At 41.4% G+C, this 14007-nt stretch overlaps 1 protein-coding gene across 3 annotated transcripts in view; it reads left to right on the top strand.

The window, feature by feature from the left end:
- The window catches only part of EOGT (EGF domain specific O-linked N-acetylglucosamine transferase), a 34991-nt gene extending 25556 nt beyond the window's left edge, over nt 1–9435 (top strand). For 2 of the 3 annotated variants that reach the window (XM_079935624.1, XM_079935623.1), the window contains 3 exons: nt 1725–1844; nt 6653–6755; nt 7340–9435. In XM_079935624.1, the coding sequence (XP_079791750.1) occupies nt 1725–1844; nt 6653–6755; nt 7340–7486 (370 nt within the window). In that variant the 3' untranslated portion in view covers nt 7487–9435. Of the gene's footprint in view, nt 1–369; nt 468–1724; nt 1845–6652; nt 6756–7339 lie in introns of those variants that run through there. The other variant, XM_079935625.1, reaches the window with a different exon arrangement.
- The last annotated feature ends 4572 nt before the right edge of the window (nt 9436–14007 follow it).

Below are 14007 nucleotides of genomic sequence, written 5' to 3'. Positions count from 1 at the left end.
GGTCAGAAAGGTTCCAAAGGAAAGTGAAAACTTTTCTCTCCCTCCTTGGCCCACCCACAATCATAGTCTTGTTGTCCAAACAGTTTTTTTCTATGTAAAAAAAAAAGTATACATATACCAGCATAGGGTGCCTGACACAGCTAGGTTTAAACTTATTGGTAAGTGTGGGAGTTTTGCACCTCATTCATTATACATTTGTTCATTTATACCACACATCTTTATCAGGTACCTACCATGGGCCTCGCAGTAGGAATTCAGTTATGAAGGAAGCATGGCTCTTGTCTTGAGGACCTCAGACACTGAATATGAATAAATAGCAGTTGCAAGAACAGCTGTCATTTATTGAGACTTACTCTTATGCTTCCCTAGCTCTGTCTCATCTCCCTCTTCTGAGAGTCTTGTGAGGTTGGCGAAGCTATTCCTATTGGACGGGTGACACTTCGCCACGGTGACTCCCCTCATTGCCACCTGAGGAAAAATGTGGAGGTAGAAGAGGGCCCGGGGTCAGGATGAAAGAACTGGGCGGGGGGGCACCTCTGAGGCTCTGTCACTGACTGGCTTTGAAGAATACGTAGGGGTTTCCCCGATGAAGGAAGAGTGACAGTAAATTCAGACCTTGCCAATCTGAGGGACACAGTAGTAACCTAACGGCATCGAGGTTTGTGAGTCCTGACCTTTGGGCCTTTTCCAGAAATAATAACTCCACGGATATATTCCCCCGGACAAATGCCCCTCCTTGCCTCGGTATCGGTTGGCGTCCCTGGGGAAACTGAGGCACATGTACCTCGTGTGAGACACACTTGGTGGCTTTGTCTCCCTTCCCTTGTGCGGAGTGTGGGGTTTCTGTTCTGCTGGGAGAGGAAGCTCTTTAAAGAGGTGAAGCTGATTAAGAGGAAATTTGCTTTCCCTTCTTAGATGCCAGCGGACCTATTTATTTTTCTTCACTTGGAGTGGGTGGGACCGGGAGATCAGATTCCATTATGTTTATTCAGAGTGTTAGCCTCTGTCCAGCAATTCTTCCCAGCCTCACTGACTTTCGGTTCAGAGTTTGCACATCTTTTAGTGTCTTGAATTCCAAGACTACTTTTACAGTCCCAAGGTGCATACAATTGTGGATTTATCCCTCATAAATCCACAAAGACAGGAAAATGCCGTCACGGCATCCAAGACAATCTTAGGAGTACCCAGATGGTAATCGAATGACTCAAATCACACAAGGAGGAATTTATTTTATTTTGTAAAAATTCCTATATGATTTTAAGGAAATAGTTTTCAGTTTGGTACGAATATATCATAACATCACTTTAATGCTTGCTAATTTCATTTTTCATAAAGAGGGAGCAAGCCTCAGGCTCAGAGCTCTGCCTTGCAATGTTATCTACCTAGATTGGAATAATGCTTTTTAGTTTCATTATATCTATTTTTACAGTTTTCTTCATGTCATGAGTTACTGGTTTTCCATTTAAGACAGGTATAAAAGTTTTCTTCTAAAATAAGAAAATGTAAGTTTAAAAAAAAGGGAGCTTAACTTAGAGAAAATGTTATTAAGTAATTAAGTTGTTAATTTCTGGAGTAGATTTGAAATTGGCAAAAAAATATGGCAGAAGGTGCTTTAAATTGGGAAAGATATTGTATAAACGCTGTTACCATGAATCATGAGCTTACGCAACTTAATACTTTCCCTCTCCTCCCCTTTTTTCTTTTGTTGTTCTTTGTGTTCACAGGGAACTTGGGTTTTTAGATCAGCTAAGGATCACGCATAACACGGACATATTTATTGGAATGCATGGAGCTGGTCTTACCCATTTACTTTTCCTTCCAGACTGGGCTGCTGTGTTTGAACTGTAAGTGTTTGGGGACACTTTTACATTGAGGCAGCTGATAATGCTTTTTCTGCCAGCTGAGGCTTTCATTCAGAGCATCAAAAGGCTTCATATTTAATCATTACAAAGAAGTCACATCATGTAGGCATCTAAAAAGAAAAAAAGACCTAAAACTAAAAATGTGAAGTCTGCAGCCTGCCATTGCCCTTAGCAAGCAAATATCTCTTTCCTTCCCCATCTCAGCAGGATTCGGGAGATGTGAATCTATGGTTTCCTTCCTCTGAGTGCATTTCTGTGTTCCTGTCAAACTGAAAGCATCTCCCTGCAATCAGTGTAATTATTGTGTTAAAAGAGAACCTGGAGCTTCCCTGGTGGCGCAGTGGTTGAAAGTCCGCCTGCCGATGCAGGGGACACGGGTTTGTGCCCCGGTCCGGGAAGATCCCACATGCCGCAGAGCGGCTGGGCCCAGGAGCCGTGGCCACTGGGCCTGCGCGTCCGGAGCCTGTGCTCCGCAACGGGAGAGGCCACAACAGTGAGAGGCCCGCGTACCGCAAAAAAAAAAAGAGAACCTGTGTGTTGCCCACCCATGTTCATAGCTGCGTTTTTCCATTAGCCAAGAGGTGGAGGCAACTCAGTTGTCCATGGACTGTTGAATGGATAAACAAAATGTGATACACACACATCCAATAGAATATTATTCAGCTTAAAAAAATAAAGAAATCCTGTCTCATGCTATATGACAGGGACGAACCTTGAGGACATTATGGTAAGTGAAATAAGTTACTCTCAAAAGCACAAATACCGTATGATTTCACTTATATGAGGTACATAGAGTAGTCAGATTCATAGAGACAGAAAGTAGAAGAGGTTGCCAGGAACTGGGGGGAGAGGTGAACGGGGACTTAGTGTTTAATGGGGACAGAGTTTCACTTTTGCAAAATGAAAGCATTCTGGAGATTGGTCACATAACAATAAGGTATACTTACCCCTGAACTGTACACTTATAAATGGTTAAGATGGTAAATTTTATGTCATGAGTTTTCTACCACAATTAAGAAAAAGAGAGAGTTTGAGTACCTGTATGCCTGGGTGAAGAGCACAGCTCCAAACACAAGCCCACCACTTTGCCTAGTGCTCACTGATTCCATACCCAGGGAGACTGAGGCCTCAAGGGGAAAGTAATCTTCCCAGAGTGTTCCTTTAACTCGGTGGTTGGTTATGGAGACATGGACTTCTCTCCTTTAATAATTCTACTCTGGATACCAATAGTGATTACTGTTACCTGATTTCCCCTCCTTGCATCTAAATATTTTTATTTTATGGTTGCATTTTAAAAATGACTTGGCATTTCTTTTTTTCTTTTTTTTTTATTTGCGGCACGTGGACCTCTCACTGCTGTGGCCTCTCCCATTGCGAAGCATAGGCTCCGGACGCGCAGGCTCAGCGGCCACGGCTCACGGGCCCAGCCGCTCCGTGGCACGTGGGATCCTCCCGGACTGGGGCATGAACCCACGTCCCCTGCATCGTCAGGCGGACTCTGAACCACTGCGCCGCCAGGGAAGCCCTTGACTTGGCATTTAAATGAGAGACTAATTAGAAAAAAGTTGTCATGAACTTCCAACACCCTGAAAAACATTTAAAAATATATATATGTTAGAGAAATAGCCAGATAATTGTAGGTTCTATTTCAGTTCTTCATTTCTTCCAGAGAGGAAGGGAGGGAAGGAAAGAAATGTCATTGAGAAATCTCAGGCCTTGGAGGTCAACAGACCTGGGATCAATTTCTGCTTTGGAGGATATGTTACCTACCCCAAAGCCACGTTCATATGTACAAAGATGGGGGTATTAGGAGTTAATATCTAGTTCACAGTCCTATTGATAAAGGTCCCCTCCATTCTTTAATCCTATTCTGCTTTTGGAAAGTTAAGATAATTTAGTTATGGGAATATTTTTAAAATAATCTCTCCCACTCTTTTGTGTGTGTGTGTTTCTATAAACAGTTTTATTGGGACATAATTTACACGCCATACAATTCACTCATTTAAATCGTATAATTCAATGGTTTTAATATATTGACAGAGTTGTGCAACCACCACCATAACTTTTTTTTTTAACATCTTTATTGGAGTGTAATTGCTTTACAATGGTGTGTTAGTTTCTGCTTTATAACAAAGTGAATCAGTTATACATATAAATATGTTCCCATATCTCTTCCCTCTTGCGTCTCCCTCCCTCCCACCCTCCCTATCCCACCCCTCTAGGTGGTCACAAAGCACCAAGCTGATCTCCCTGTGCTATGTGGCTGCTTCCCACTAGCTATCTGTTTTACATTTGGAAGTGTCTATATGTCCATGCCACTCTCTCACTTTGTCACAGCTTACCCTTCCCCCTCCCCATATCCTCAAGTCCATTCTCCAGTAGGTCTGTTTCTTTATTCCTGTCTTACCCCTAGGTTCTTCATGACCTTTTTTTTTTTCTTAGATTCCATATATATGTGTTAGCATACGGTATTTGTTTTTCTCTTTCTGACTTACTTCACTCTGTATGACAGACTCTAGGTCCATCCACCTCACTACAAATAACTCAATTTCGTTTCTTTTTATGGCTGAGTAATATTCCATTGTATATATGTGTCACATCTTCTTTATCCATTCATCCGATGATGGACACTTAGGTTGCTTCCATCTCCTGGCTATTGTAAATAGAGCTGCAATGAACATTTTGGTACATGACTCTTTTTGAATTTTGGTTTTCTCAGGGTATATGCCCAGTAGTGGGATTGCTGGGTCGTATGGTAATTCTATTTGTTTTTTTAAGGAAACTCCATACTGTTCTCCATAGTGGCTGTATCAATTTACATTCCCACCAGCAGTGCAAGAGTGTTCCCTTTTCTCCACACCCTCTCCAGCATTTATTGTTTGTAGATTTTTTGATGATGGCCATTCTGACTGGTGTGAGATGATATCTCATTGTAGTTTTTTTTTAATTTTTTTATTTAAAAAAATTTTTTCTCGTAGTTTTGATTTGCATTTCTCTAATGATTAATGATGTTGAGCATTTTTTCATGTGTTTGTTGGCAATCTGTATATCTTCTTTGGAGAAATGTCTATTTAGGTCTTCTGCCCATTTTTGGATTGGGTTGTTTGTTTTTTTGTTATTGAGCTGCATGAGCTGCTTGTAAATTTTGGAGATTAATCCTTTGTCAGTTGCTTCATTTGCAAATGTTTTCTCCCATTCTGAGGGTTATCTTTTGGTCTTGTTTATGATTTCCTTTGCTGTGCAAAAGATTTGAAGTTTCATTAGGTCCCATGTGTTTATTTTTGTTTTTATTTCCATTTCTCTAGGAGGTGGGTCAAAAAGGATCTTGCTGTGATTTATGTCATAGAGTGTTCTGCCTATGTTTTCCTCTAAGAGTTTGATAGTTTCTGGCCTTACATTTGGGTCTTTAATCTATTTTGAGCTTATTTTTGTATATGGTGTTATGGAGTGTTCTAATCTCATACTTTTACATGTAACTGTCCAGTTTTCCCAGCACCACTTATTGAAGAGGCTGTCTTTTCTCCATTGTATATTCTTGCCTCCTTTATCAAAGATAAGGTGACCATATGTGTGTGAGTTTATCTCTGGGCTTTCTATCCTGTTCCATTGATCTATATTTCTGTTTTTGTGCCAGTACCATACTGTCTTGATTACCGTAGCTTTGTAGTATAGTCTGAAGTCAGGGAGCCTGATTCCTTCAGCTCCATTTTTCATTCTCAAGATCGCTTTGGCTCTTCGTGGTCTTTTGTGTTTCCATACAAATTGTGAAATTTTTTGTTCCGGTTCTGTGAAAAATGCCATTGGTAGTTTGATAGGGATTGCACTGCATCTGTAGATTGCTTTGGGTAGTAGAGTCATTTTCACATTGTTGAGTCTTCCAATCCAAGAACATGGTATATCTCTCCATCTATTTGTATCATCTTTAATTTCTTTCATCATTGTCTTATAATTTTCTGCATATAGGTCTTTTGTCTCCTTAGGTAGATTTATTCCTAGATATTTTATTCTTTTTGTTGCAATAGTAAATGGGAGTGTTTTCTTAATTTCACTTTCAGATTTTTCATCATTAGTGTATGGGAATGCAAGAGATTTCTGTGCATTAATTTTGGATCCTGCTACTTTACCAAATTCATTGATTAGCTCTAGTAGTTTTCTGGTAGCATCTTTAGGATTCTCTATGTATAGTATCATGTCATCTGCAAACAGTGACAGATTTACTTCTTCTTCTCCGATTTGGATTCCTTTTATTTCTTTTTCTTCTCTGATTGCTGCCACCACCATAATTTTATAAAATTTTCATTATCCCCCCAAATAAACTCAGTACTTGTCAGCAGTTACTCTCATCCCATCCTCCTTCCAGCCCCTGGAAACCACGAATCTACTTTCTGTCTCTATAGATTTGTCTATTATGGACATTTCATATAAGTGGAATCATACCCTATGTGGGCTTTTCTGACTGGCTTCTTTCACTTAGCATCATGTTTTCAAGGTTCATCCATGTTGTAGCATGGATCAGTACTCATTCCTTTTTATTGTCAATAATTATTCCTTGTATGGATATACCACATTTTATTTATCCATTCATCAGTTGGTAGACATTCAGGTCGTTTGCACCTTTCGGCTATTGTGAACGCTGCTGCTATGAACACGAATCTCTCTCAGTCTTGTTTACCGTTTATAAAACCTTTTGTAAGCACATATTTGGGAGGTGAATTTTTTCCCCAGAGAATTGCGAATTGGCCAGCAATCCTAGGCAAAAGCCCCATGTGTGGATGCCCTTGTGTCCTTAGATACAACTGTGGAGATGAACGCTGTTACTTGGACCTGGCCAGGCTGAGAGGCGTCCACTACATCACTTGGAGAAGGCAGAGCAAAGTCTTTCCTCAAGATAAGGTAAAGTTCAGGACAAAACTCATCCTGTTTTCTTTTTAATTGGTTTAAAGTATCTAGTTAATGTGACAAACTATCTTTGAACTTCAATCCAAAGATAAAATGGTTCTTCTCTGGAATCGTGAGTTGCTGTGCTTTATATTTGCAAATTGGGGGAAAGGAGAAATTAATTACTCTCTCTCTTTATGTGGAAAAGAGAACTTCATGAAATTTGGGCCTAGAGAGATCTATTAAATTATTTAGAGACGGGATCAGGAAACTACAGACCAGTGGGCTAAATCTGGCCCTCCAGTTGTTTTTATAAATAAAGTTTTATCGGGACATGGTCCTGCTCCTCTGTTTATGTGTTGTCTGTCTATGGCTGCTTGAGCACTTCATTGGCAGGGTTGAATAACTGTGGTGGAGACTTTGTGGTCCATGGAGCTGAAAATATATGTTATCTGGCCTGTTACTGAAAAAATTTGCCAACCTCTGATGTAGAGCATAAACTAAAATAGTTCTTCAGCCAAAGTAAAATAACTTTCTTCTTGTTCAGAAAACCACATCCTCAACACCTTACCAATTTGTCTTTTGCTTCGTTTTTGCAGGGCCACCACCCAACTCTGGGGGAACATCCGAAGTTTACCAACTACTCTTTTGATGTAGAAGAATTTATGTACCTTGTCCTTCAGGCTGCAGACCACGTATTGCAACACCCGAAGTGGCCATTTAAGAAAAAACATGATGAGCTGTAAATGTGTGGGGTCTTTTTGCCAAAAGGGAGGGTTTAGACGGTCCTCCGCCCAGACTCACCTCACAGTTAAATAGGTAAAACAGCCTGTTTTCTCCTAGCCCCAAAGTACCTTTTTTTAATACCAAAACATGCCTTCAGGGTATTACTTATGTGTTTTATAGTCTTTAACTGTTTCATGTGATTGTTGTGTCATTGCTATTTATCAAGATACTCTTTTTGCACTGAAAACTTTACTTTTTATAGTTCAGAAACTGGGCCTGGGCTCACTGCCGTAATTGAGCTTTTTTCTTAGGGATACCAAAGTTTGCAACTTTCTTAGCTTTAGAATTTGTAAATGTTTTTATAGAATACCATGAGCTCGTCATTCAAGAGGCTTCCAACTTGTTAATGATATATTTGAGCAAATTCACAACTCATTTATTTGCCATGATTTGTTCACAGCACAGTTTGTAGTAGGAAAGGGAAACATGCAAACACACACACACACACACACACACACACACACAGAGTTGTGGTTCTCAGTACCAAGCTATAGGCCCGTGTTATAGATTAAACAGTATTATAAACAGATCTGTTTAACTGTATCAGAGTCTAAACTAATGCCTGCTGAATTCTCTGTTGTATCTTTTTAGTCAACGCCAGGTTATCTTCATCAAGAACCTGAATTAACCATGCTGTTGCATTAGTTGATATTTTAAACTAATCATGTTTTCCTCACATGTAACAACCACATATGATAAAAACAAATGAGGACGTCCTTTAGGACTGTTTTGTGTACCTTCTAGCTGGTTTCCACTGGTTCCTTCTTAGCCGTGGAGAGCATTTATAAATCAAATAGTGGTTTTGTTGCACACGTGCTTGTAAGTGCATAGACCTATGTGTATGCGTCTACCTCTTTTAACATGGAAGTATTCCAGTCTTTGATTTTGCAAACTTTAAATTAGTCACAAGGGGAGATTTTTTTCCCTATGAAAAAAGTAAAGACACACACACACAAAAGGTAAAGACATGCATGAATTATCCAATTCAAAATGAATAAGAAGCCATAAGAAAGTGCTACTGATTAAACAGCGTATCTGAAATGCAGTCCCACTCTTTGAATGGGCTTCATTTCCTATTGTCTATGAACTTTCAATTTAGTGGTCAGAAACCATGGATTTATTTTGCTGTAAAATGTGGAGTTTACATTTTATTAACACTTGAGCAGTCTAATTTAGAGACTAGCAACTTCTATTTTTTTAAGTAGGGGATTAACAGAGTACAGCAGAGCTAAGCATTTAAAAAAATATTTTAGAGTTGTAAAAAAAAAAAAAGAATATGCAGCAGAGAAGTGACCTGAGAAATCTAAAATATTTATTATCTGGACCTTTACAGAACATGTTTGCTGACTCCTGCTTTAAAGGATTATGAACAGTTTTCTAGAGTTGAGGAATATTTATTAAAATATCTGTCAAGGAATTAGTGAATCACTGTAGCAATAGCTTTGATTTGAGATCTTAACATTGTTTTAAAAGACTTACAACATATGAATTTTGAAATGAGTGGCGTTGCTGCCGTCCTTTGTCCAGTATACTGAGTAACCACTGAGATTGCTCACGTAAAAGGAGCTGTCAAGACCACATTGCACTTCTAGTCAGAGAGGTGTAAACATCTGAAAAAATGGCCTCAAAAAAGGTTTCAACAGTTTATCTTACGTCATTTAAAAAACTATGTGGCAATGCGATTCTGTAGATGATCAAGAATTTCAGACGTTGAGAACAATTTCATAATAAAATGTTACATTTGCATATTTCACATTTAAAGAGACAATATGTTTTACAGAAACAAGAAAATACATTAGATACTTTATGGAACTCAATTTTATCAGACTTTTTTGATGGGAGCAAAGGAAGGTCTTCAAATTGTTATAAAACGTAAAATGTAAAGACTGCTCTTTTTATGAAGTCTTTGAAGGGGTGCATGTCATTGTTTGTACATGTGGGGTATGGCCTTGGAATAAATCGTTTTACAATTTATTTGAATACCGGACTATTTTCAGGGTTTTCTGTGTCTGAATGTCAGATGCTTACTTTTTTCTTCGGCAATCTGGCAGCTCTAGATTATACAAATTGAGTAGCTCACTGATGAAGAATACAGCTTAAGGAAAAATTGTACCTTACAATTATTTAGCAGTTTATCATATGATGCTTTCACAAATGTTATATTGCATAATCTTTTTAAAATGACGTAAGAATTGTTCCCATTTCTATTTATTTATTTGTTTGTTTATTTATTTAGTTATCTGGCTGCTCCAGGTCTTAGTTGCAGCACGCGGGATCTTCATGGCTGGATCTAGTTCCCTGAACAGGGATTGAACCTGCGCCCCCTGCATTGGGAGCGTGGAGTCTTAACCACTGGACCACCAGGGAAGTCCCAGAATTGTTCCCATGTTTAACGTGAAAAGAGTCAGATGCTGTTTAAAGGACTTCTCTAAAGATCACAGGTCTTCTGATTCCATGTCCATAGTTCTCCATTTATTCACTCAATTATTTACTATTGATGGAGAAACTACTGGGTACCATCTCTACTCTAGGTTCTGGGGATACAGCAGTGAGCAGAACAGAAAAAAGTCCTTGCCTTCATGGACCTTGCGTTCCGGTGGAGGAGACAAATATTAACCTACATAAGGGAAATATATTGTGTGCTGGATGTTGATACATGGTATGGACAAAACTAAAACGGGGACGAGGGATGTGGCGCTCTGGGGTGGGGTGGAGTTGGGCACACTTAGGTAGAGGATACGGAAATCCTCGCTGAGGTCACCTTTGAGTCAAGATTTAAAGCAGCTAAAGGAGGAGGAAAGTAGACAGCAGAGCAAAGAGCATCCCAGGAAGACCGGATGGTGCGTGCCAAGGTCTTGAGGCAGGAGGATGCCTGGTGCGTTTGAGGAACAGCAAGGAAGCCAGTGTAGCTGGAGTGATCGAGGGGCAGAGGAGTAGGAGATGAGGTCAAAGAGGCAATGGGCTTGGGGTGCAGATGGCAAGGCTCTTGTCCTTTGATGCTTATGAGTTGGGAGTCATTGAAAGGATCTCAAACAGGAGGAATGACCCGACTTACTTTGAAGAGGCTTTGAAGAGGCTAACTCTAGCTGTTATGCTGGGAATAGAGTGTGGAGGGATGTCTTAGGTCGTGTTCCCTGGGAAATAGACTCTGGGATGGAGATTCATACACAGGTGGGTCATTGGGGAAGAGGCTCATGATTAACACCTGTGAGGAAGGGGCCCAGTCTTGGGTGGAGGGAGGAATGGCGCTGCAATGCAGTAGCAGGAGAGGCCTCAGGGGGGCGCTGCGCAGGCTCCTTAGGTAGGGCAGGTCGGTCGTAATCCATTAGTAGCCAACGTTCCCAGCAATCGGGAGACTGTGATGGGGGGACTTCCGAGACCCACTGAAGCATCCACAACGGGGCCAGGGTGATGCCCTTCAGCTTGTTCCACTCGCCCTTCTACTGCTTGCCAGCAGGCTTCTAAGGCTTTATTCGATTCAGATTTTTTTTTTTTTTTTTTTTTTGCGGTACGCGGGCCTCTCACTGTTGTGGCCTCTCCCGTTGTGGAGCACAGGCTCCGGACGCGCAGGCTCAGCGGCCACGGCTCACGGGCCCAGCCGCTCCGCGGCATGTGGGATCTTCCCGGACCGGGGCACGAACCCGCGTCCCCTGCATCGGCAGGCAGACTCTCAACCACTGCGCCACCAGGGAAGCCCTCAGATTTTATTTGTTTTAAAGACTCCTTATGGATGATCCCGTGTACTTCATATGGTAGAAGGCGAGACTGGGCTTTGTGGGCCATATGAGTTCTCTGTCCCATATTACTATTAGTTGGTCCCCACCCCCAATCTTTTAAAAAATGTAAAAACCATTCTTTGGGATGTTTAACAGAGAGGTTAAGGAACTTGCCCAAAGCCACACAGCTAATAAGTAATAGATGGATTGTGAAGGAATTTAAACAGGGAGGTAATGTAGGAAGTAAGGAAGGAAGGGAGGAAGGAAGGAAGGGAGGGAAGGAGCAAAGGGGGGAAAGGAGGGAGGGAGAGAAGGAAAAAGAAGAGAGAAATTGGGTGGAAAAGAAAATAGAGAACGAAGTCCTGGAGTTAGGTTTTTTCTTGCAGTTATAGTATAGTTTTCTTTGAAACAGTCAATGGAGAGAGAATTAGAAAAATACTCGCTTTTTTGAAACTAGGAGCATATAAGCAAATTAACTCAGGTGTGGTTGCCTTGGAGAAACCAGTCATTCAAAATACCATATTCCCAACCAAGGGCTAGTGCCAGACACTTTAATACTGTCCTGCTCGGTTAGCTTACTGGGGCATGGCAAAAGATGTCATAAGCCCTCGTATCATGGAAGAAGTGGCTTAGAGCCCGGCACAGGTTATGTGGGCCCTCACTTTGAACGGTAATGCACATTTTGACCACAAGGTGGCAGTCAAGCCCTTCCAAATGGCCTCTGCGCCCAGAAGCCTGGGTGTAATAATCTCGTAAATTCCAGACACCTGAGCGCCAGGAGTAGGGCCTTGCTTCTGTGTGTGATGGATTTTTTTCATCCCTGTTTTGAGGGAAAGTGGGAAAATTATCCTGGACAGTTTTCAGGTTCAAGTGTGTAATTTCTTAGCTGCAGCCAATTCCTGAATCCTCTGTAATATCTCCTGATCATCTTGTGCAAAGAGCATTTGGTCCTGGGAAGATGATTTCTAGTGAGAGAAGCTGTTTAGTGGAATGCATTCTCTTTGATGCAAAGGAATTTTCTTGGGAGGAGAGCTCTACTGTAGGATCTCGAGATAGCCCATTAGTTCCTCAGTCCTTAGGAGCTAAATTCTTTCTTATATTGGCTTTATAGTTTATTGCATATGCAAGTGCTGTTATCATTTAGTTTGAGAAGAACCAGACTATAAGTGGAGGAGTTCATTTAAGTCTAGATGCCAAAAAATGGTGGCATGTTAATTAAGGAGGGCTTTTCAGCACAAAGGGGTGTTAATATCGAGTTTTCACATGGATCTGATCTAATGCAGTGCTTCAGGTATTTGCTATCATTTATTTTTCACAACCATGAGTTGCAGAATTTTGGGATGTTTTTGCTGAAAAGGAACTTGGAGATCCTTCATGGCATTGTTCATTCCACAACGGTTTGTTGACAGCCCACCATTAACAGGCACTTTCAGGCCAAGAGAGAAGATTCCTGGGAGAGGCATGTTGTGTAGACACAAGAATTCAGTTACAGAAATCAGAAGGCCCTGCTTCCTCACCCTTGTAGCACAGAAGCTGTGCGACCACGGGTTTGTTGCTTTGCCTCAGGAAACTTCAATTCTCTCCTAAACTGGTGGCAATATCTATTAGGTAGGGTAGATTTAAGGATAAAATAAAAAAATGAAGTCCCACTTGTTTAGGGCCTGGCACGTAACATCTGTTCAGTAAATGCTATTATTATACTATGACACGTAGGACTATTATCATTTATAGCTGTAGTACCTGGGGAGCATTTAAATTCTGATCTCCAGACCTCTCCCCAAGCCAAGTTAATCAGAATCTCACGGGTACCATCAGCTGACACTGTTTGGTCAAATGTCCCCAGATGTTCTGATGCATAGGGGCTGGGAACTGCCGCTCTAGGAGGGAGTGTCAGCTGATGACACTAGACAGCTCATGAGGTCCAAGCCAGCCCTTGGCAAAGTGTCTTCCACTGGGTATCCTTAAGATGTTACATCAAAAACGGTTTACTAGGGAAATGCTGCCTCAAGCCGAGTAGAGGTGTTTCTTGCAGGGTTTCTCCCTACTTCTGATACACGAATGTACACCGTGAGTTTCTAAATAGGAAGAGGTAATATGCACCGTTTCTGAATTCATTTGGCCACTGGATCTCTTTCTCAGGGAGCGTGAAGATTAGTGTTGCAAAAATCCCCCTCCAGGCAGGCTGCTGTAAGCAATGGCCACGGCTGTATCTGCCTCCTGGGGAATGGGTACCAGGCCGTGCTTTTAGCGTGAAGTCACTCTGGCCGGTTGCGAGTTAAATCAACGGTGCTACCAGATCACAGTTGATTGGACCGGGGATCGATAAGTGAACTGCATTCTATCCATTCGGGCAGTTGTAAGATAAAGGGTAAAGAAATGACCCACGCAGATCCCTTCAGCAGGGACATTTGGATGTGAGACGTGAGGAAGATGCCGAGGTTTCTGGTACCAAGACACCAGATCTCAGTTATTGGCGCTTCTTTTGTATCAAGTACAACTATGAGCTTTTACTCTCCAGGTATCCACGAGGCCACCCGTACATTCAGGTCATGCATGGGATGACCTCTTCCTTCCAGCCTGAAAGAACCCAACTAATGTAGCCATCCCAGACTCCAGGTGTGATTATCCCCACACTACACCATGGCAGTGGAAGGACGTGGACTCAGGCCTTCGTATTCCAAGTTTAATGCCATCCAGCTGCCCTAACACGTTCCTGACTCTCAAGTCAAGGGCCTCAGGAGGACAAGTGGAGGGAAAATGTAATG

Source organism: Stenella coeruleoalba (genome assembly GCF_951394435.1).
Source record: "Stenella coeruleoalba genome assembly, chromosome: 10".
NCBI lineage: Eukaryota > Metazoa > Chordata > Mammalia > Artiodactyla > Delphinidae > Stenella > Stenella coeruleoalba.
Note: the sequence above shows the minus strand (reverse complement) of the source record. Positions and strands in the feature narration are given on the sequence as shown.